The 25,905-nt window shown below is 38.1% G+C and overlaps 1 protein-coding gene across 1 annotated transcript in view; it reads right to left on the minus strand.

The window, feature by feature from the left end:
* GALNT1 (polypeptide N-acetylgalactosaminyltransferase 1) overlaps window positions 1-25,905 on the minus strand; it is an 86,664-nt gene that overhangs the window by 26,289 nt on the left and 34,470 nt on the right. The window contains 2 exon segments of the mRNA XM_030963588.1: window positions 11,469-11,643; window positions 19,010-19,239. Coding sequence (XP_030819448.1) covers window positions 11,469-11,643; window positions 19,010-19,148 — 314 coding nt within the window. The 5' untranslated portion in view covers window positions 19,149-19,239.

Raw genomic sequence — 25,905 nt, forward strand, 5'->3', positions numbered from 1 at the left:
TAGACCAGAAAACAAGTTTCTGATTGTAGACCTTCATCTACAATAGTAATACAAATCTACCAATTGCTCCTCTATTTTTTGGAAGAATATTTGTAAAAAAGTTGAGAGAAGCCTGTTAGCAGTTCTCTATGAAAAGAAGTAACAATGTGTCATTCACCAGGAATATCATGCTGAGATAGCCACAGGATCTACTATTGTAGTATGAAATCTCTCATCTTCAGCCTTAGCTTTTATCATGGTTTTACAGAAGATTTTATTTTACTGAGCTCAAATCAATGAGCTGCTATAAACATCAGCCAAGTGATCAGGGCCTACAATGTTTATACAGCATTGCACTGTCTGAAGCATAACTATATCAAAACATTTGAAATCTGTCGTTGAGGGGAAGCTTTTTAGCTCTAACAGGAAAGCTTAGCTATATCTGTACAAATTGCTATGAATACACACAAATAAAGCCTCCTGTTTTGAATTTGGAAAACACTGCTAACTCCTTCTGCCCCAGGAATATATTGCTGCAGAACATAAGACAAATAAAACAGAACACTTGATGCCCATGATTAGACATAAGCGTTCTAAGGAAACCTCATGTTTTATTCTATTAACAAACATTTAAATTAAGAATTCTTTTGTCTTTCATTTGAAAACAAATTACCCCAGAAAGGAGTACTATAGAATTTTAAATAAAGCATTAGATTCAACCAAGTTATGCAACATTAGAAGCAGAATAAAACCATGAGGGGCATGACACACAGGCTATGAATTAAGGACAATTTGAATTTTAATGAGCTACTAATACATTATGTTCCTTTTGTTGGATCATGCCTCAAACTGTTTTAAAATTGAGTGCATAACATTAGGAAGGCATACCATCCCCAGTAATTTAACGAAGACTCCAAACAGCAGCTGAGAATGTCTACTTCTCATGGAATGCATCATCCTTCCTTTAATCTACAGCATTCACTGTAGATTATGCAAGCTCTCAACTAATGTGACTCCATATATTATTTAGATTGTGGAAACTTCCCAAAAACATCATATATTTTAAATACAGAGACAGAAAAAAAATAGCCCAGATTGTTAAAATACAGAGTAATGGCATTTGTCTTCCCAAGTCACTTTACAGGTGATGGAGCCCTGCTTCCCTGGAGATGGCTGAACACCTGCCTGCCCAAGGGCAGTGGTGCATGAATTCTTGCACCACTTTTGTTGCCACACATGTGGCTTCTGCTTTCCTGATTAAACTGAATATCTCAACCCATAGTTTTTCACTTCTACCCTTTTGATTCTCTCCCTCAGCACACTGTGGGGGCAGTGAGCAAGTGGCCGCATGGGGCTTAGTTGCCAGTCGGGGTCAAATCACAACAGAAATAAAGTGGAAAATTACATAGGAAATAGAATTAAAAGTATCAAAGATTTTTAATGCCCCATCAAAATCAGATGCGAGAAAAAAAAATTAATTTTAGTACCAGGCTTTTTAAAGCTGATTTACAAAAACACCACTATAAAGACATGACTCTGCCTCTGCAGACCTTTGTAAGGTGCTCACACTTACTCTTCACAGAATTTTATCTTTTTGCAATCTTGCATCACACATTCAGAATATTGAGTACTGCATTCTGGTCTGAGGTCTTCAACATAAGAAGGACATGCACTTGTTGAAGCAAGTCCAGAGGAAAGCCACAAAGATGTCTGAGGGCACCTCTCCTACGCTGACAGGCAGGAAGAGCTGGGGTTGTTCAGCCTGGAGAAGAGAAGGTTCTGGATAGACCTTATAGCACCTTCCAGAACCTAGAGCAGGTAAAAATGAACAGGAGAGGGGCTTCTTACAAGAGTCTGTAATGACATGACAAGGGAGAATGGCTTTAAACTGAAATAGGGCCAGTTTAGATTAGATATTAGGAATAAATCCTTTACTGTGAGGGTGATGAGACACTGGAACAAGTTGCCCAGGTTGTGGGTGACCCTGGGAAGTGTTCACAGCCAGGCTGGATGGGACTTTCAGCAATCCAGTCTAGGAGAAAGTGTCCAGAGCAGAGGGACTGGAACTCGATGATCTTTAAGGTTCCTTTCAACCCAAACCGTACTGTTCCATGATTCTATGAGAATAGTTTGGCCCAGTTCATTACAACTACATACTTAGTCCACACCTCCTCAAGAACACAGGGCAGTGTTAGAAGCCAGAGTACTTTATAACTTGAAATCAAATTTAATGGACTAAAAGCAAAGAAAGGTGGACAGATCCTAGCATTTATCTGTAACACTGCTAAAGAAGAACAATGACAGCAAAATAAATACAAGTTGTGCCTGACAACCTGTAGCCAGAATCCAAAGTTTTAAGTCCATTACAAAAGCTTTTTAAATGAAAGGCTAAAAGCTACTATTTTTGTTTGGCTTGTCCATTATTGTGACTCTTTGTGAAGGTAATCTTAATCTTTCCCAGAAGCTTTGCAGGTTTTACATGGGAAGATGTTCAGACAAAAAACTGGAGAGAATTTTATTCAGTGGACTAAGTATAACCACTTGAAAACTACCTGATGCTACTTCAAATGCATCTGAAGAGCCTCTGAATAAACTGCTTTCCTACATTCTCTTTCAACCCAGAGTACAAATAGTCCACAGGAGACATTACAAAAATAACCAGAAGAGACAACAAGCACGGCAATTATGTCCAAATAAAATTAAGCCATTAAATCTAAGAGTTTAATTGTTGCTTCAGCACAAACTTGCAGGCAAAGAAGACAACTTTTCATTTTGTACTTTCTACAACAGCACAACCATGCATGCTCAATCCTTCTCCACATCTGACAGAACTGGAAGCTTCTCTTCTCTCATACAGTGAGGGAATAAGGGAACAAATGTACTTCATCACTGCAAGGGCAGAAGAAATCTATGAGATGATCCTACAAGATGCTTCAATTGAATTCATCAGAAGGTGAAATTCTTCTGATACCTATCTGATCTCCTCAGTGTCCAATCAGAGATAGAAAAGCTACTCACTCTGGCCACAGTCAGGCATGCAGAGACTCCAGAAACTTGGGACAACACCTGTGCTGTCCTCATGCTGCCTCTCTCATTTACTGTTGGGTCTTTGACAAATATTCCAAATATGACATTAGAAAAACCCTGCAACTGTGCAGCCATCTTATTACAGAATAGCACTTGGCATTTTATCAATAATTTAAAATTGCATTCATGGATCAATTTACTTAGAAATTATTCCTGAAACCCAAGATTGAGTGCTACGTGTGTAATGTTGGCAAGTCTTGAAAGGCAGATATTTACAATGTTAGTAGTGATCTCTGCACACCCTTCAAAGGCATACTAAATCATTCCTGAAAGAGAAAAATAAGGATTTACTATTTGGATAGTTCTTAAATACCTTTTCATAGACTGAAAAAAAAAATCACATCCCAAACAAAGCTACAAGCAGGGAAGAGATCTTATAGGAAATCAGTTACACACTACCATAATGCTTATGCAGCAAGATACAATGAAGAAAACCTCATTCACTGAGGCAAAATATGAAATAAATTTTAGATAATTTTCTAGGAAGATGAAGCCATAACTATAATCTGCATTAGAAATAAATGCTAAATTTCTAAAGTACAACAGGGCAGATTTCTACCCCTTCCGATGCTGCCAACATGTTATTCTCCAAAGAGGAGAAACAAGAGAATAAGATGCACATTGGAACTTTTTTTTTAATATGGATGGTTCAAAGCAAGGCCACTGATACTTACCTAATAATGAAAATTAACAGAGTCAGACACTACCTGAGCTATGACTTGCTCTACTTCTTTCCAGTTTTATTCCCTATTCCACCAGCCTTTCAAAGGAACAAGCCATGAGCAATAATTTACAATGGCTCAAAAACATTAACAGCAGTAAAACATGTATGCAGTCCTTGTTTTCTAGCCCAGTGCACACAGCCCAGAGCACTCTGATAAAGGACAGAGATGGAACACAAGTAGAAGTGTCTCCTGTGCACTGAGCAGCTCAGTTGGGAAATCCCAGTGGAGCTCAGATTGGTGCTTGTATGTGCAGCATGATAACACAGTGCCAATGCATTTTTGAAAGCTGAACTAGCAACAGATTGGGGCAGGAAGGGAAGCACATTTAGTCATCTTACAAATTTAATACAATCTTTCATCTTGGATACTACAAACAACAGTTATAAGTAAAAACTGCAGTTATAAATAAACTGCATCTCAGGACTTAAATTTGACAATGACACATAGGAATAATCCAAGTCTTGCTGAAAATCAGGTTAGAGCTGAAGTATTGAGGAAATACTACACAGCACAGCCTCTGTAATAAATTTGTTTAATATTACTGATGCAGTACAAACAACTCACATTTCAGTATTAAAATACTTTGAGAGTCTCTGGAAAGTAAGCATCAGTATCCTTTGACTTGAAAGTACACATTTATTTTCCTTTGAGGTTACAAAAGTTAATTCCAGATCGATAGAAAACAAAATCAGAAAATCTGAACTCCCCTCATGAAACTTCAGGTTTAATTACTGATAGCTGATGAATATCACTGCAGTGCTATAAAATGTCAGTATTCCATTGCTTACCTGTTCATATGCTTTAAGTTATAGCCTGCAATAAAGTTAATGTTACAGAGCTGAGGCACAGCTATGCCCAACAAGAAACCTCCTCTCTACTTAAATACAGGTGAAAACAAGTTTTGAAATAAGACTCTGAGAGTCACCCTGAAGCTGCTGAGACTGACCTATATTTCCATCAAGGGAGAAGGCCCTGTAGCAGGGTGTCAGAGAAAAAGTCAAAACAACACATCAAGAACCACCAGGACTCAAGTCGTGGTGTTTTTCTGGTAAACACTGACTTAGCCTAGTCTTTCCTGGATCACAGAATAACACAATGTTGGAAAGGACCCACAAAGATCAAGGAGTATAAGCAGCAGCCTCATAATATCATTTAAGAGGGGGAGCTAATAAATCTGCTTTTTCTATAAATTTTAAGAATACTCCAAAGTCCTAAATTGAAGACAATCAAGCTGGATAAATATCTGATTTTCATATAGAAGCAATACAGCTAAAAGGACTAAAAGTAATTCTTCTGAGAGATATAGGATCACTAGCTGTTGTAACATGCCAAACCACATTTCACTACTCAGATTTTGCATACCACCACGCCTTTAACTTGCAACTGAACAAAGAGAAAGCACTGCAGATAAGGTTGCAACAAAACTTCACACTACCCTGAATCTGCTTCTTCCAATCAAATCAGAACAATTCCTTTTAGGAAGAGAATTCTTTTCTGTAATTCAGAATTCTTTTCTGTAATTCATATCACAACTTCAATTATTCCTTCTGAACAGGTGCCCTGGATGCAGGCAAATCCCTTATCCTTATTTAAACATTTTAACACAGCCTGCTTAATATCTGCCTTCAATAGTATTACATAATTTACCTGACATCAAGAGTATGAAATTTTCCTTTCTTCTGATCTCAAAGATTTGGATATAAGAAAGGTCGCATTATCTCATGAGTCAAGTAGAAATCTTCTTAAACCCTGAAAACAAAATCCAAAATGGTTCTTAAAACCATTGTGGTTACAGAATTCAAGCAGAACTTCACAAAAATAATACTATTTTCCTTATCCTGAAAGCGATCACAGAAAAGCTTCTCTTGACAGAAGTAAAACCAATTCTGTCCTCAGAGAGTGAAATTGAACCTAGATCTCTAGACCAATTATTTTCCATACCTGACCTAACAATCTGAATAAATTTCAGGATATGGTAGCTCATCCAAAATGGATGAGCACGAATAAGAAGATGGCAATTAAGAATGAGACTGCCAAGTGTTTGTGCACATATACATCCATCCATCTATCTATCCATCTATCTATCTATCCATCTATCCATCCATCTATCCATCCATCTATCTATCTATCTATCTATCTATCTATCTATCTATCTATCTATCTATCTATCTATCTATCTATCTATCTATCTATCTATCTGTGAGTATAGTGTAACTCCCTCCCACCACAAAAAGACAAAAAAAACCAAAGCAGTTTACAGGAAGTAAGCTGATTTTTAATGCTATTTTTTTCCCCTCTAAGCTTTCTCTAGGGAAAAGGTTTATAGGGAATTTCTTTCAGCTAACTCACTAAATCAATATGAGCAAGAACAATTCCAAACATTGATTCTGCAAGGGGCCAGTAACAAGCTATAGGCACCACAAAAGCCAGATGAAAAAACATTCCTGCTTGAAATAATGGTAAAGTCTTTAATACCTCACATGCATTCAGACTTCCATGACATTGCTGAAAGTTACACTGATGGTGATGAGGTCAGCAGATTTCTTTACAGATGCCAGGTTAATTAACAGCCTGGATTTCTAGCTTAAGTCAAAAGCTCCTGAGTCTTCCACCACTTATGTTGACAACATTACTCTTTTTTTATTGTCTTTACATTACTACGACCTGAGCTAAATGATTACCCAAAGTTCACAAAGTATATCACAATTTATGGAGCTTAAATCCCCATGGCCTTATGGGGATTTTAATGCTCAGGTTCTATAAGAAAGCTTTTCTCCCCACCACATTCCACATAATCCAGTGCAACTGTGGGCTGCTGCCAAAAGCAATAAACCCACCTTTTGTCATTACAGTTTTGTCCCATCCCCCTCTTTCCACCAGATCTGGCAGTCATATGCCTGCTGTGTGTGTTTCTCCAGTTTGCTGAATCAACAAACTATACTTTTTTCCACTTTTTGGTGTCCATCCAGTCAGTGAACATCCAGGCCACACAATAATCAGATTAGTATCAACAGAAGTGATGAGAAAACATCTTTCATCTGCAGTCCACATTTATACCAAATTATATGTAGTATAAAACTACCCCTTAGCTAATCTCCTAAATTAAATAAATAAGTAGAGAGCACACTTTCACAAGCCTCATATAGAAGCAAATACCTTGAGTGCTGTCTTTTAAAAAACCCATGAAATATCACACTTGAGTCCCAAGACTACACACTTGCACATGTGCCTTCATTTGTTTTACTATGAATAGTTCTACTCAAGCTATTTTCCTCACATTGAGATTGTGTTAATTTTATGGATGTGTTATATTTTGATTCAACTATAGTATTCTAAAGTATAGAGCAAATAAATTTGCTTTGAGAAGCTAAAATTCTGAATTCCAGTATATTGTCACATGCATATGTCCTACTTAAAATCAACATTGCATTTTTAAAGCACAGATATGAAAACCACATTGTGGTAACTGAAAAAAAAATATTGTATAATCTAATTAACAGTGCTGAAATCTAAATTCTGTTCTTTCCAACCAAAGATATGACAGAATCAGTCAGAATTACTATTTTACTAGATTTACTCAGAGAGAAGACCAGCATAATTGTCATAAACTCCACAACATAGATATAACATAGAAGAATGGCTTTTAACTCAGAAAATTGTCTACTTCCTTCCAATTGAGGAAGCAAGCTTGGCAGCAGAACTGAGAAGGGTAGTTTGATCCAGAAAAAAACCCTTCAAAAATAACACTCTGACAACATTAATGTGCCAGTCACACATGAAGATATCAGAGATATGCACTTTTCTTTTTTCCATGAAGTGGCTGAAGTTGTAATTTGTATGGATTTAAACACAGTTGACTCAAAATATGTAGGGTCATCTGGCTAAAAACTCTGATTACATCTTAACATGATTTATAGCACTCAAAATACCAGCACACCTACCTTCCTGAGTACAGAGAGTTTGAGAAAATGATAGTTAAAAGATCCAAGACTCTCTGCAGAACTAAATAGGTATAATAAGACGCCTGATACGCTTAATTCCGGCAAAATTATACCAATTGGAAAAAAGGAAAAGGAAGATCTTTTATGCCAAATTGCACAGAACCTGTAGCCTTGGAAAAAGGGTTGTTGAGGGATCAGCAAGGAGCGTTGATATTCCTGCTTGCTGCAGGTCTGCTTGGGGAAGCCCACCACCAATCCAAGAAACATCAACCTGCAAATATGACACCCTGCTAGCACGGCATCACCAGCTCCAGCGGGGACCAGAGCCTACAAGAACACAAAATCATTCTGCCACAGCTATGCCTTCATTGTTTGAAGACTTGATTGCTTGTGCCTGGAAAAAAAAGTGTTTGAAGCAGCTCTTTTCAAGAGAAAAAAAATCTCAGAATTTGGTTTAAACTCCCACAACAGGGAACAAATGTCTACTTAAAAGTTTTATATATTCCACAAATTGCTAACTAATGAGTTCAGGCTGCAAAGCTCAGCCTTAGAACACAATACTCATTCTCCATTTTGCAAAGCAGTTTCTGAAGTCACCTCCAACAGCACTAAGAGCCAAACCAAGTCATACAACATGTGCAAATTTCATGCTTTCAACCCCCTACTTTCCAGCCTGAACACCAATCTAAGGCACACAGGCACAGCTGAACATGTACCTTACTCACAGGCACCTATTTTATTCATTGCCTCCCTCATCTCCAGCAAAATCAAGGCAAGACACCAGTGTTCCTGATCATCCATCTTTTACTCTCTGCTGTCATGTCAAGCCCACAGCTGCATATTTTCCTGGCAACTGCGAATCAACTCCCACTTTGATTCACAGGCTAGAATAAGACATGCTTGCAAGAATAATTCTATTAACAACTTCAAACCAATCTGGTATGCACAGCTGCTTCTTCCCCTGCAACAGCTTTCCTCCAGAGTTTGTAGCCTTGTCCATCATATTAGTTTATTATACTAACATGTCCCAGTCCAGATTCAAGGAAGTATCCAGGCTAAAAAAAAATTCTTCTGGTTTAGCTTTTTCTGTTGAGCAACTCAGCTGGGAAAAAGAGAAGTAGAGCATGTTCCTGGTTACAGACACAAAGTGACCAGCAATTCAGGCACACGTCAATGATTTTATAGGTGTCTGTGTGCATCAGTAGTTGTGTGCCAAATAATAAAAATAGACCTGTAAATACAGCTGGGGCACACTTGGCAGAGCAGAGATGCCAACTTCTGTAGATGTCTTGTACTGAGGAGTTCCCTTAGCTGGAGAAGTGCCTAGAAGTTATTAAAGAAGCTCACGATTTTGTTCTTCTAGTAAGGGAACAAAATTTCTTGGCCAAAACAGAAACATGGTGCCCAGAGTGAATCATCTGCAGAGATTAACCTATGAGGACTCCAGGACCAACATACTTGTTTTTGCACAGGTGATTAGGGTTTGGCAGAACTAGAAACTAATTGAAGGATGAAGCAGTCTACTTCAAAAACTGCTCCCCAGCTGACATGTTGTGCCATTCCCATTAAATACATGTGGCAAATTGGTCCTGGCACTCTTAATTCTACCAGCTTTCCAATGATTAACTGCTAGGCAAAACCTCTGCAGGCTTCTGTACTTCAGAAAAACTGACATGCTGGAGAATTAGAGGACTTGAAATAATCACTTCTTCCCGCCACACCACATTAAAGGAAGCAACCCACAAAACTTGTGAAGAAAATAATTACATGGTTGAACAGCTAAGCGTGCCTTTGAACATATCCTGCTTTTTCAAAACCTTGATTGAAAGTGCTACTGACAGCTGTGCTGTAGGCACATAAATGTGGTAAGGAATGATTAAAAATTACCCATTCTCCTTCTCCACAAACTATTTCCATATTACCAGGGACATAGAACAAATTATAACAGAAGTAATTCCACTAATGCAGCAGAGAGTGTTTCTGACTTTGGAGTGTTTTGACTAATCAGAAAAATAGTTTCATCAGACACACACAACACGAGAGTGTATTTATAGTGTTCACAATTCTGAAAATGGTTACAGCATTCTCAAAGAGTAATACTGATCCACTCATACAGATTAAGACACCCTTGCATTATAAACACAGTATTGTTCTCAAAGTTGACAGAGAAAGGTTAACATTCTCCATGACTTCTTAATTACCATGACCTTATAAAGTACACATTGAAAAGATGACAAATGGAAGAGATTTTTGGGAAGCGTTTTTCTCTCAAAAACTACTAAAAACTCATACACACATAAATGTTAAAATTTTGGCAGGAATTTACAAGAACAGAAACAAACAACTCTGTCCTGAGACTATACTTAAAATTTTATACCAAGATTCCACTTTCAAACACCGAGTATAGTGAGAGTGTTGTACCCAGAAAAAATGGAAAAGAAAAGCAAATGCAACACTACAAAACTTATAGCACATGTCTCACTGTGAAACACAATAACTGCAGAGCATAGCCAAATGTGAAAGACAAAAATTTCTATTTAGCTAAACTGGATTTTGAAATAGCAATTTCAATTGCCTGCAAACTTGAGTGATGCTTAGGTAATAATTTTTTAATAGTTTATAACAATTTCTTTTTCCATTTTTGTCTAATTCAAAGTCTAGACCTCACAAATGTTACAATTAAGTCAACTTTTTAGAGCCTCAAAAGTATGTTTCCAAATTTGAAAATCGATTAAAAATTAAAATACATTATTTCAATCTTGTGAAATCATATTTTGAAAAATATGCCTTCATTATTAGTAACACCAGCAATGCATCAAGAACACCAGCCCTACCAGGAACTCACAGAATCACTTTCATCACAACAGATGAAGGCATCTACAAACCAGTTCTTTATTACTCATTAAAAATGAAAAGCAGCAAGAGCTTCATCTCACTCTGCTAATATTACCTTCTGACAGAGGAGATGAAAACAATTCATCCAGGAGCTAGGCCTTGTATATACAGCAGCAAAGCAGAGCTTCTAAAGAAATTATTCTTGCAAGAAGGTAATGTAGATAATTAGGAAAATTTTGTTTCATAAGTCTTATTCAACCCAAATGCCCCTTTCATAAAGAAGAGGGGTTGAGGCGGGGGGTGTCATCATCTATCCTGTCATAGTCCCAGGAGAGTAAAGCAATCTTATTTTTTGTTAAAACAAGGCTACAATTTTCTTTTTAATTACTTATGACTCAAATAGCTCTGAAAGGATCAATATTCTAGAGGCAAGATCAAAATAAAACCAGATGGATATTAAAAAACATTATAATGCAATCTAAATGAGCCTTTGCACATTTCATTAGGTAAGAAAATTTTTGAAGTATTTCTCATCACCCAATCTCTTTTAGTTTATATAATGCAGGATTTTAGTCTGCCTCATTACAAGCAATGCATGAATTTTTCAAAAAACTGATTTTTTCCTGAAATGCCGATGCCTAAGTTAACTTTCCTTCAGCCAAATTAATTTCCATTCCCTGAACAGGCTTCATACTTGTAATCAGATTCAAAGTTAAATAACACTGAAGAAAACTGGTTTCAGTTGGTCCATCTTATTTTACTAATAAGTATCTTATAAACAGGAAATCCTCCGTTTGCTTGAACAGTAATATCTTAGAGACCTGCACTGTTGTTTTGGATTAGTCTTCACACATTTTTAATTTAAAGAGAGTACATTTTTAATACAACATAAAGTACTTACCCTTCTAACCTGACATCAGGTAAAGATCTGTTGAGTGCAATCATTTCACTTGCCATTAAATTAAATTGATTTATTTTAAACATTTCTTTCATTTTCTCTTGCTCTTCTTTTGGAATGACCACAGGCTTCCCCATCTCTCCAGGTCCTTCATGTGGTTTTTGCATGGGTTCTGGAACTTTGAAAAAATAAAATGTTACTAACTCCTTTTAAGCTTGTTTTTGTTTGTTTATAAATTAATTTACACTGTAGGAGTGCTCACATTTAGAACAGTCCTAAACCCACCAGGTTTTGAAAGTGAAAACAAATCTTCACATTTGGGAGTTTAACAGAAATAGTTAAGTGCTCTTCTTACACACCACAATTCATGTAAAAAACCAATAAGGATTTATTCCTATCCACCATTACATCATAATTGACTTTATAAAGTTCCTGTAAAGGAAAATTCAACGTTTCCAGAAAGCCTGCATGTGCAAAAAAATCTGGGATATAAATGAGGGGAGACCTCATTGCAGTCTGCAACTTCTTCACGACGGGAAGAGGAGGGGCAAACGCTGATGTCTTCTCTATTGAGGCAGTGACAGGACCCAAGGGAATGGCCTGAAGTTGTGTCTGGGGAGGTTTAGATTTTATATTAGAAAATGTTTTCCATCCAGAGGGTGTCAGGGCACTGGAACAGGCGCCCCAGGGAAATGGTCACAGCACCAGCCTGACAGATTTCAAGAAGTCTTTGAACAAGAGTGTCAAGCACAGGTGGGACTCTCAGGGTGTCCTATGCAGGGCCAGTTGGTGGACTCAATTACCCTGATGGGACCCTTCCAACTCAGCTTATTCTGTGACTCAGTGATAAATAATGTCCCAGAACAGTAAAGGTTCAATTAAAGTAAAAGCGTAGTTTTACATCTATTTCCACATTTTTATTTTGACAGAATGACATTGGAAGCAACAGTTTGGAAACAATTTCTGTTGTTTGTACTAATGTTATTTTTATGCAACAAAATTACATTTTGAAGTTTAACATCAATACTCAAAACAGTAACAATACACATCCTGTACCCAAAGAAATTTAAAAATCAAATATCTAATCAAACTGAAGAGGAAAAATGGGAGAAAAGGAATTCAGACCCTTGAATTATTTCAGGGTTTTAAACCAAATATGTAAAAAAATCAGAACAGTTTTTAAAAAGTTACACTTCTCTTTACAAGCACCATTCACTTTTCTCCCAAACAGAAACGCTCAAATACTGAATTTGAGCTCTATTACTGCTTTACAAATTCAGCAAAAGTTTTAATTAAAAAAATAACAATTTAAGATCTAAACAGAGGAATAGAAAGTATTTAAAAAAAAAGACACCAAATCCCCAAGAACCAAGCCTAGCTTCAAATTATCTTTAATTTGCATCTAGGATAGCACAGTGTAATTAAACCTTAGGCAGGGAGTAAACAGGCACATAAAGAATAAAAAGAAAATTTTTAAAAAAGTCCTGAGCCTTCCATCCTTGCTGAAACACTAAGACTTAAATATATATTACTAATAAATGAGGCTTTTTGCTGGTCTGCGTTTAGTGCTAACAGGGAACAAGCACAACGTGCTCCTTGAGAAACTTTCATTTTCAAGTACCTGAAGCAATTGCAGTAGTTGCATTCACACAGGAGCATTTAGCAGAGAAAATCCTCCCATCCTCCTCCCATCACAAGGGTGCTTTCTTTTAACCAAACTCCCCTTGATGGCCAGTTGAGCTATAAAACCCTAGAAGCTGCCAGCCAGCCACTCATCCAGTGAAAATGGATGGAGTAAGTGTGTTCCAGCAGATCCTGAGCAGATGGGCCGAGGTGCTCGCTCCAGCCACAGGCTAAGCTGAGCAAGCAGTCTGCTTTGCATGTCTGCCTCTTCAGAAGGTATGGCTGGAACCTGCATCAAAACTTGCTGACTTGCAATTGCATAACCTTTTCAACTAGAATTTGTGCCTTCCGGGGGGTAATTAACTTAAAATTATGGTATACAATAAAGTAATTATTTGGGCTTAATTTTATACATTCAGCATGGTATTATTATCTGGGCTATGACAGCAACTTTTGTTAAATGTGTAGCAATGAGTACCATAAGTTCACTTAGAAAGTGATTTAACAATGGGTGTTCCACATAACTAAAACAATTAAAAAAGCCCTATCAGAATACAGTTGTATGCAGTATGTTTTTCAGAGTTCTGAAGAGCAAGTGTCTTAATACTAAATAACCTATTTAAAAGAAAAAAATAATTTCCTGTTTCATTTACACTTCCAGTTCTTTCTTAACTTTCACTAAACCAGTTAAACTGAATAGCTAAATCAGCCAAAAGCTCTTCTCTCAGATTTGCAGATCTTCCTGTTAAGATGAGAGTTTAGCACATCAGTGACTTGGATACTGGTGTACAAGTCCCACAAATTCATCAGTTGAATTTTTAAATTTCATTAGTAAATACATGCCGCTTGATTACACATTTTACCTCAGTACCTCATTCTCCTTGCAGAAAAATCCAGCAACAACTAACTAGATCCAGATATTTTGTGCAACTCACTAAATGCAGACAGTCAAGCTGGGGCACAGGCAGGGCAATGACTTTCCAAGAAAAGTTAACCATCAGAAGATGTTCTCTCAAGTTTCTGAGAACCATCTTCTCTTGGGTTTTTTTATAGTTATCTGTTTTCCCACAGAAGCGCGTAGGTTTCACACAAGCACCAATCAACAACGTTCTCCCAAAATTACTAATAAAGACATTGTTAAGAATTAAAAACCACAGTGCTCTTTTGTCAGTTAAATACAGGAAAAAAATTCCTTTGAAGGACTCTATGTACTGATGGCATTCTTCTAACAAACAGAAATGAAATTTATAGCTACAGGTTTCAGAACTAAATGAATGACTGAATCACCACCTGATTAAATAAGAAACCTAGTAATGTATTTCCAGTTATTTCTTATTTGTATCAGCAAATCATTAGTTTCAAAGAAGGCTTGATCTCTTCCAGATCTTCATTTAAAAATCAGGAACTCTTTATTTCTGTGGACTAGAAATTTCTTTTTACCAGAGAAAATGCCTGATGAAAACCATATAATTCAAAATCTAAGACCATCTAAAGCCACGAAAAAGCGGTGGATTCTTCTGGTGAGATGTCTTTAGAGCCCACATAAACAGACCAATGCAAAATCCAGTCACCTTTGAAGGCATCACCATAATTACAAGTAGCTGTTTGGACAGGTAAAAGTTCAGAGAGGTTCTGCCTCTTACACACACCTCAACCTTAATACAACAAGACTGTTTTATGACAAATGGTTCGCATTTTCAATAATTAAATCTTGAAATTGCTCACTTTTCTTCTTAGGATTTTTTCATGCAGATGAGATTATTCAGAACCAAGACACAATTTAGAGATTCCATCTTTACCAGAGCTCAGGTCTTGATTAGCAATTGACAAAAATGGCTGGTCCTAGTTTAAGTTTGTCATTGCTCCAGGAAGAGTTTAAATAGCAAGGAGCTGAGATTCCATGACTCTTGCAATTCACCAGTCCTAATTTTGAAAGATTCCCCAGCACCCAGGGCTTCTAATCATTACACAAGGGGAATGCACCTTGAGGTCAGAAGAAAAAAGGGAAAGAGGATGAATCTGAAAGTTTATTTAGAAACCACATCAAGTGCCAAAGCTGGAAGTTTTTTTTTGCAATCAGATCTTTAGGAAGCCTATAACTGGGGGTAAAGAGTGACTCATTTCGTCTCCATTTAAGTCAAGACCTGAGGGATGACATTCAGGGTTCTTACACAGAAATAAGACAGAACTACATAAAAAAAAACCCTTTATTACCTTATTAGTAAAACCACGCTACCACCTAGGTATATCTTGTTTACAAGAATGGTCCCTAATTGTACTGTTAGAGAACAGCTTGAACCCTCTCTTTAAGTCTGGAACTTGTTTACATTTATTAAGCAAGCTCTGTTCCAGGCTGTGAAATCTAAATTGCAATGCCAATCCCCAAATGAAAACAATACTGCTCAAGTAACTATCCTATGAATATTAGATTTGGAAAAAAATACTACATGGATGATGCTTACTAAAGGTTAAGTGATTTTCTTTCCAATTCACAGCAACATCTAAACTTACATCAGCCACCTTCCATAGACAACAATTAATTACTCTTTGTGGGTTTTACTGAGTAATCCTCAGGAATTACAAACAGGGAGCCACCACCCAGAAGATGTGGCAATAGGAAGAACACGTGTGGTGTCTTGGATAAGGGGTGTGCACCATCCACGTCAGAGGAGGTGAGGCAGCCTCAGAGCTGAGCACTGGGAGAGGGCTTCTCCCAGTTTTCTCCCAACCCCTCTGGGGTGGTCATGGCCGGGAGAAGAAAGAGCAGCAATATCAGTCAGCACAAGCACAGGCTCCTCCCAGCTCAGGGATTGCTGCTGGAAACAACACCACTGAGTGTTCTGATCCCAGCTCCCCAGCTTACCTGGTGAAGCCACTGGAGATGTCTTCTGCCATGGTGGAGGGGGTGGGCCACCATGGCAGTGGTGGCAGCAAAGGTTAAGTCCACAGACAAACCATCCCACACAACTACAGTCACTGGATTTCAACTATCCCTCCCCTCTGGTATACTCCTAGTTACTCAGTCTTGTACTCTCCAGACTCCATGCCAGGCCCCCTTTTCCCAAGGCACCTCCACCTCAGTGGTCCTCCTACTTGGCTAGTGGCCTGTCCCTTTTCTACCTCACCTTTTGGCTCCTCAACTCCACACCTGTGTCACTTCAACTCCCAGCCTTTAATCTCTGTCAGAGCAGACACCAAGGCTTCTATCTCACTCACCTTACAGTTCCTCATAACCACGTACACTGAGTTTTCCACAGCTGCACATTCCTTTACTATTCCTTTACTATTACTGATTTAAGATGATGGTATCTTATGCCATCAATACCAATGAGAAAGAGCCCAAAGACAATTTTGGCTATGGCTCTTGCCTAATTCTATAAAAATAAAATCCTTCCATTTTCTGTATTAAAGACCCATGAAAAACATCCTTCAAACTCCATGAAAGCCCAAACTTTCCAAAGCTGTCCACAAAATCCTTTGCTCCTGCTGAAATAGCTAAAGGATGATTTTTCCAGCTGGACAAGCACAACTGGAATAAACATAAACTCTTCAGAAAAACTAACTCCTATGTTGAGTAAGTTCATCAAATGCCATGGAATTCTTCCATGAATTGCAAAGAGAAGCTATAAAGCAGAGTGACATGGACAAGAGGATATTAAATTCAGAACACTAGCATAATTTATGCTGAGTCAAGGAAACTAATTCAATTATGGAAATTAAAAGCAGAGGAAAAATGAAGTGAAAAAGCAGATTTTGATAAAAGCTTCACAGACAAAATAGCCTCAATGTTATCTGAGATGACTCCAGGCACCATGAGCAGGAGTAAACCCACTAGAGATTCCAAATCAGTAAACTACTGGAACAAGTAAAAATATCTATGATCAGGCATGCAGCTTGGTTAAAAGGAAATGTCACAGGGTCAACCAAGGTTTCTAGCAGACCTATTCCTGCACCTTACTACAAATCAGCTGTTAAAAAAAAAACCCAACCAAAAAAAAAAAAAAAAAAACCAACCCAGAAAAAAACCCCCACCCCCAAACAAGAAAATGTACAAAGCTATATAAAGCTATATACAAGGTTTTGTTTGTTTACCAGGTTTTTTTTGTTTACCACCCAAATATAAGATATTAAAAATGTATTAAGAATCTTAACACACACAGGTTTGGGTAAAGGTCAGAATGAAGGCTGTACTCAACTAAGTAAAATTAGTGTTGCATAGGGAAAGTCGTAATACTAATCTGTCAAAACTGAAGACTTTCTCTCACCTGAAGGTTCCCACAATGACTTCATATGTAAAGTCATCTGAAATTTCAACATTATCAATATATCACACTAAGTTGATAGATATTGACTTCACCTGCTGTTTTCTGGCATAAGTTATCTGCTTCATGGGAAGCCAAAAACTGGATCTATTCCTACATAACACCACATCAGTCATTGTCTTACCACGTAAGAATTTCCAAACTTCTGGAGGAAAAAAAAATAAAAGGACAAAAAAAGACAGTTCCAGTAGAACACATACTTTCTACATGAGCCTAATTAATTTTCTTGCCACTTTGCTTTCCTTTTACTGAAAAAGAAACTCAAAAAATTCAATGCCAGCAATGGAAAATTTAAGTTAGTTCTGCAAAATTCAGGTGGATTAGAGCCCCTTTAAAATGTTCATATGCAGCTGTGAAACCAGGAGTCCAGAGGTGCTCAGCACAGAAATTCTACATTCCATACAGTGCTCTCTGTGGAGACTTATTGGCTTGTTTTCATCACAGGGAAAGAAAACAAGTAAACCAAATCTGACACTTCTTAAATATCTCCCCAGTGTTACTCTGTAACAGAGCAACATTATTCTTAAAATACTTCTGAAAATTTCCCAGAAAGGTCAAGGTTCACACCAGATGTCAACAGGTGAAAAAGTTTTTTGTGATGGAAAGCAATAACCTTGAGTATAATTAACCAATTGGACTTAACAATTAGCATCACTGAAAAGGTTTCCAACATCAGCAGTGAAACACAGACACAGCCTTTTCAGAGAGAGAGACAACAAACTACAGAATTAGATGCTTCACTAACAAACTGGAGGTGGCAGCTGCCTGCAGTTCTAAATGCATACACTGAGACATTATAGGGATGAGAAATCTCCCTGCACCAGTCTTTTCTCCCATGTGATCAACTATGCTAACTTCCCAAAAATAACATTGGCAACATCAATAGTAGTGCTGTCAAAAAAGCCCAAAACAAAACAATCTCACATTCAGCTCATCTAATTGGCACTCAAAAACTTAAGATGGTAATAACAAAACTGAAAGCTTATCTGAAAACCTTTAGTATTGAATAATACAGCCCTTCAAAGTTATCTAGATAAGCATGCACTCATATTTGTCACTTTTACATTCAAGTTCATTCTATTATCATAAACCTTACAATATTTACTGTGCCTTATTGCTAGAGTCTTTGTCCAAACTTTGGGTTAGGTGGGTTGTACGGCAGGGGGTGTTTTTCAGTTTGGTTCGTTGAAGTCTTTTTCAGCAGAGGCAGGCAGACAAGTGAGCTTGGTTGCTGGTTTGGTTTGTTTTACTGGAAGGTCTAATGAAGTTAATAGTGCCTTTGCTTCCTCACTCATGGAAATTTAAAATATGCTTTAGACTGCATTAACATGGTTTAGATTTCTGCACTTCTTGTTGCATAGCTTTTTAGGGTTATTTCATGCATTAGTGCTTAAAATTCTACATCTTAAGTGTTTTAAGTCTGCAACATACATCTCAGGCAACATGGTTATTCCCTAGTCATTCAAAGAAACACAATATTCTGTGACTCCTAAATGCTGACACAATGCTACATTGTTGAAGGAAAAAAATCCCAAATCTTTAAAAAGAGTGCAATTTTAAAGGAGCATAGTTTAAAGAATACTTAGGCAGAAAACTTACCATCTCCAGCTGGCAGGCCTCGTTCCTTTTTTTCATCACATTTATTGCATTCACTGAAGTACAGCAATAGAAACATATCCAGAAGGACCCAAACCAAAGAGGTGGCAAGGACCACCTTGCAATATGCAAATTTTTTCATGGCACTTTAAGTCAAATACAAAAATAAAAAAGTATAAATAAAAATATCAACAGGGCTTTTTTAATCCAGTTTGAGAGACAATGTTCTATATCTGGAAAAAAAAAGAAAAAGAAAAAGAAGTCATTTACCTGAGATGCTAAATGCAGAAATTTTAACTCCATTTTAAAGGTAACAATTTCATTATCTTATGATGTATGCAAGAAAATTAATGTCCTCTGCATTTCAGTGAGATAAGAGAATGGGGTCAGTTTTAGCAGCATTATTCCAATCCTTTATGAGGTTAACACTCATCACCTGAAACATCAAAATGAGTGACCAAAACAGAATCCTCTGCTGAGCCACTGGAAAAGAAGGTAGGCATATCCAGTGGCACGAAAAGAAGCTCTCTGGATCCTCCAGAAACCAGGCCAATCCAAATGAATGAATGAAAACCAGGAACATCTTGGGGAAGTAGGGTATCACTCTCTACTGTGTGACTCCCATGGCTAATATTTCTCATGCTTCTCCCATGTAGCACACACTGACATTCTGGGTCCATCACTAGGAATGCTGGCCTACAAATGCCAGGATTTTACACAGGGTCTAATTGCCTATTACACAAGTTTCACAAAGACAAATGCTTTGCACTTCCAGCAAACCAAAACCAAACATCCCTTTTGGTAAAACAGAACAGTAGGCAAGGTTAACAAAGTACCCATGAGCCACCAGGATCATTTACTAGTATTCAAAGCTAAAGTTAGCAAGTCTGACACTTAAATTGCCTTTATTAGCTTAATGTTTGATTATAGAGCAAACCTCTATATATTTTTTCAATGTGTATACATTACAATTTTAGAATGACAACCTTTGAAATTTTCTTTTGCCCTACTCAAATTACAGATTTTGTTACAAAGGCTGCATATTTCCATGACTAGTAGGGCAGAATCAAGAACAGCTTTCAGCTTCCTCACACTGAAATAGGAAGGGTTTAATTTTTAATTATTTTTTTAACCACTACTGACATATTTCAACTCAAAGTACTCCTGAAATGTTTACCAGTGGGAACAGAATACCAGTTAAAACCAGAATTGTAGATACTCTTCACACAAAAAATGAAGGGAATTAAATAAGAAGACTCTAAAGACATGCTAGGATTTTACAAATTACATACACTAAGATTTTCTTAAATGCTTTCAGTGAAAACTGAAGAATTTATTGAAAAGAGAACTTTAATCACAAGCCTTTGTGCTGGTTTGGACTGCTGTAGAGTCAATTTCCTTCACTGCGACCAGTAGAGGCCATGTTTTGGATTTGTGCTGGAAACAGCATTGATAATTCAGGGATGTTTTTGTCACTGCTAATCAGTGCTTACACACTGCTGAGGCCTTTTCTGCTTTTCACCCCACCCCACCAGTGAGGAGGCTGGGAGTGCACAAGAAACTGGAAGAGAACACAGCAGGGACAGCTGACCTCAACTGACTAAAAAGATATTCCATATCATGTAAAGCTCAGTATATAAAGCTGAGGCAAGAAAAATGAAGGAGGGGATGTTTGGAGTGATGGCTTTTGCTTTCCCAAGCAATTGCTGCATGTGATGGAGCCCTGCTCTCCCGGGGGGGATGGCTGAACATCTACTTGTCCATGGGAAATGGTGAATAAACTCCTTGTTTTGTTTTACTTGTTTGTGCAGCTCTTGCTTTAACTCAACTCATTTTTCATTTTTATTCGTCCCATTTTCTCCTCCATCCCATTGGGGTGGTGGGGAGTGAGTGAGTGGCTGCTGCATGGGGCTTGGATGCCAGCTGGGGTTAAAGCACATTCAGTTGTGACTACACAAACACCTCATTAAAGGTCTGCATCGTTAAGACTGCATTTCCTTTACTATTTCATTGCCATAATCTGACCCCTGCCTCCTCTCATCCTTCTTAAGGGAAAATACCATGACATCCCTTTTTTAAATACAGCTTATTTCTTCTTATTGGCAGCAGACACATTCCTATCTCCCTGTACTCCTTTACACTGAAGCCACACAGCTCTGGATGGCACAGCAACAGAGGAGCCTGTGGCCTTCCACTTGTACAAGGCTAGAAGGGTGTACAACCCTCTGCTTCCTGCAGAGGTTCGTATCAAATGCCAAGAATGAATTATTTTTGGGATCTCAGCTTGCATCTATATAGTTTTGGTGTACAGGGATGACTGTTAAAAATTAGGAACTGCAGAAGTATCTGTAAATAACAACCTGATGATAAAGTAACAGATGAAATTGCCACAAGGAAACATTAAGTGACATACATGATGAAAAAACTACAGGGGTTGTTCAGTTGGAAGTTTTTTGGTTGGTTTTTTTCGGTGTTTTTTTTTTTAATAGATAGGAGGATAGACCTGAACTGTGGATCTTGGGACCTGTACTATGAAATTCTGTAAAACCATCAGTAGCAGTGAAAGAAAAATAAATTTGTTACAGACTATGTAGAAAACGGAAACCAAACCACCACTACTCCATTACACAGTATCTGCTCTCTCATCTTGAGTGCTGTGTGAACATCCAGTCTTATAATTTCAAAAAGGATATAGAAAGATTAGAAGGAATAACTGAGAAGTGCAAAAGGATGAATACAACAAAGAAAAGCTTTATTATAGGATGAAAGTAGCATTTTTCCTGGCTGGAAACAATGTAACCTAAATCAAGTGGCAGGTCTATAAAATCAAAAGCTGTATGGAGATGGTAAATAGAGATCAAGTGTTGCCTTTTACTTCTTATATTGGCAGAAATCAAGTGAATTTAGCAGCAAGAGGTTAAAATCCAGAAAAGGAATTTATTCACTACAGTGTGCAGTCATCCAGGGGAGCTGCCTGCCACCATCCCCTGCCAGCACTGCAAGTCTCTTCATCAACTAATAAATGCCAAGTCCTCACCCCTACTTCGGTCAGTCCCTGACTGTGAACCTCAAGTCACTGCATTCCAGGAGAGTACAGCAAGGAAGTATCATTCCAGTTTCCACTATTCTCTGCCCTAGATATGCACATCAACCACTGGCAGAAACAAATACTGTATACAGACAAAATTTGTCTGACATAGTGCATGACTGCCTTTAAACTATTCATACAATAGGTTTCTTCTGGTCCAATCCAGACACCATAGAAATGATTTGGCAAAGAATGAAGACACGCCACCACCCTGCTTGTTCTTAAAGAACACAAATGCTAATAAAATACATGTTTTGAAAGAAAACTCTACCAATTCTTTTAATTTCACACTTCTTGAAGTTCAGACTTGTGAGACATTAGGCCATAAAGCAGTGTAAAATCCACAGGAGAACAGTGCTTTGGGGTCCTCAAATTAGCAAGACACAGGAGAACCACAATCTAGACTTGCCGCTCTATATCAAGCGCTTTAGAATGTATAGCCTGGCAGTATATCTGCCTCTAACAAAAGAAAATTCCTTTGTCAGTTCACTGAAATGTCAAAAAGACACTTTGTGAACCCTTTGAACCCTTTGAGCGTTTGGAGAAGTGATGAAAATACAGCTATGCAAAAGTTCAACACACAGTTTTCCATTGATAAGGCCCTTCCCTGTGCCTTGAGATGAAGGCTCTCATTCCCTTGGGCAGTCTATCATCTCACGAATTACACTGCATTTTTACCACTGCTTCTATGACAGCACTCCCCTGTCTGCTTCCTCAGCACAGCAGTGAAGCAGAGGGGCCCAGAAACTCTTGATGAAGCAATTGCTCTTAGCATACCAGAGTCTTAAGCCAGAGCTCTGGGAACAGGGCTCCGCCATCCAGGGCTTGGTTCCTCCCTCTGCTGCTGGAGACGCGCTGGTGGCCTCAACCACAGGAGGAACATTCTGCCTGTGTGCTGCTTCTTCAGTGGAAGAGGCTAAGGAGCAAAGTGAGCAAGGATGAACAGCAGGTAGGTACATCTCCATAGAGACCTTGAAGTGCCATGAGTCTGTGCCCCATGATGCAAAAAAAAAAAGAAGAGACAGCTAAGCATTGCACTCAAAGGATAAGTGGATGGAAACTCCCAAAATGGAGGCTGAGAGAGACAAATCCAGGAAATTGTGGCAACAGAAGGAAAGCCTGCAGATGTGCCCTTCCACAACAATTATCCTGCCTGGGATGCTGTTGAAAGATTGATGAATAAGCCTGAGTAACATTTCCTGAGCACTTGAGGAGGTTCTCATATAATCCAGGAGTACAAGTTGGAACAAAGCAAAAGCAGCAACAAGTATGGCACTTTAAGGATAGCAAAAAAATTACAAAATTTTAAAAAGGCTGAGAATAATGCAGATCCAGTGCTCAGCATGCAAAGGCTAAGATATTCAATGCCTTTTTCAGCTCCTTTGTTATTGGAGGCAGAATCTGCAAGAGTGAAACTTCACATGCAGGACACAGACTAGTTCAGGGATCTCTTAAACCACTTGGGCATGCGCAATTCCATGGCACCAGAAGGGTGGCATGGAGGGTGCTGAAGGAGCAGGCTGATCTTACTGCAGGGCCGTTCTCTATCATCTGTGAAACATCTGAAATGGTGATCCAGAGATTCCCAATCCTCAAGATTAGGAAAAAAGTTATCATCAAGTAGGAAAGGAGATTCTGGAGAACCATCTGCTAAGTCAGTCTCACTTCAGTCCTTGCAAAGATTATGTAAGAAATCTTACATACAAACACACAAAACTCAACACCAAACCAAAAAACAAGCAACAAAATAAAGCAAACCCAATCGCAACCAGATCACCACAACACAAAAACTAAAAGGGAAACAGGCAGTACATATACATCAAAGTCGTACCATACTTGAACAATTTGGCAACTCACTTCAAGGAGAGCATTGGTTTGGTGAACAAGGGAAGAGCAGTGAATGGTGTTTGCATTAACTTCAACAGGGACTGTGACAGTCTTCCAGAGTACTTTTTCAGAACTTAGTGAGATTTAATCTAAAGAAGTGGGTTATCAGGGGGGTGGACTGCTAGTTGGACCACCAGGATTCTGACCAGCCATACAAAGTTCAGCTGACAGACAACCACTGGTGACATGTCTCTGAGGCCAAAGCTGGAGCTGACACTTGATAGTGTCTTTACTGAGAAGCTGAGGGACAGGACTGAAAGCACGCTCAGAAGGTTGCTGGTGACACCCAGCTGGGCTGGAGCACGCAGGCAATAGCCTGAAAGACCATGCAGGAATGGATCTGGGTGGCCAATTCAAGGGACATTCAAAGGCTAGAAAAACAGGCAGGTTAAAACCTCAAATATTCAGTAACTAAAAAGTACAAATTCCTGTTCTTAAAGGTCAAGTTGGATGAAGCCCTGAGCAACCTGATCTAGCTGGTAGCATGCCTTCCCATGGCAGGGGCTTGGAACTAGAATATGACCTTTTAAGTTCCTTCCAACTCAAATCATCTTATGATTCTACAAGTATTATCTATATAGGCTGGGTAGTACCATGCTAGGAAGCTGTTCTGCAAGAAGAAACATTTGGAGCCCGAGAGCAAATTCAAAATTAATCAGCAGTGTGTTCTTACGGCAAAGAAAGTCAATTGCATCTACAAACCAGCCTAGCAACCACAAAATAATCCCCAAATGCATAGACTTAAAAATTGCATTTACCTACAGAGTAATGTAATAGAATTGAAGATTTTTGCAAAACCAAGTATTTTTCATCCCTTCAAAATACTGGACTATAGATTACAAAACCCTTATACTATGGAAGAAAAAGGAGTATTAAAAGCACCTTGGAAAAGGTACGAACAAAGGTTGTACTTTATCAAGAATAAAGTGAAAAGAGGAAAAATGGGTACATTCAAGCCTTGTTATTTCTGAAGGTCAAGTGAATTTTTCTTCCCCGTGACAAAATGCATGATACATTTGACACTACAGGAAAAGGTCATCTTTAAAATTACTGCTCATATAAAGAACATTGTTTCACTTAACAACCTCTTTTACAAACACAGTTGGCATGGGAAAGAAAACGTACTCTTTTTCAGTATAGCACACAAATACTCAGTCATTTTTATCTTTGGATCAACTTTATCTCTGTTTATACCAGTGATCAGTCTTCAATATGACTTTGTGGCAGACTTGACAAAGGACTTCATTGCTGTTATTCAACTAAATCAGGATTCTACAGTGGATGCAGCACATAACCAGACAAAGCTGATGTAAAATTTGTTTTCCAGAATTTCAGATATGAACAAACAGTAGCTGGCACAAAATAAGGGCTCATCAAAATTCTGACACAACATTTACTATATTTAAGCTATTAATATCAATTTATACCAAATGAAAAATGATTAACTGAACAGCATCTAAGGAAAGATTGATGGCCTACACAAAACTGAATTTTCAGCTTCTCAGTCTACTTAGTAATGAGGGAGAAAAATTGGCATACTGTAAGGTAACATATTAGGCATGTGTATGGATTTTTGAGTAAATTTCTAAAAAATGGAGCCAACACAAATTGTTGCGAGCATTGTCTACAGCTCTGTATCTCTAAACTATTAGTGAGCCCAATCCCATTGGTTACATTCATATTTGAAAACGGAAGTCATGCCAACACTACAATCAGGTTCCAGATCTACTTTTGCTGCTGTGCTGATGTGTTTTGTTTTGTTATTTTTTTTCTTTTTTACTGGCCCATGCCCTAAATTGGTTCTCATGCTTGTTTGCAGAGAGCTCCTTACCATCAGAACATCAGTAAACAGGTTGGTTTGAGGATAAACAAAGCACTACCTTTCAATGCTATGAAAGCAAGTGACAAAAAAACCATTTAAAAT

The sequence above is a fragment of the Camarhynchus parvulus genome, chromosome 2 (genome assembly GCF_901933205.1).
Source record: "Camarhynchus parvulus chromosome 2, STF_HiC, whole genome shotgun sequence".
NCBI classification, from domain to species: Eukaryota; Metazoa; Chordata; class Aves; order Passeriformes; family Thraupidae; genus Camarhynchus; species Camarhynchus parvulus.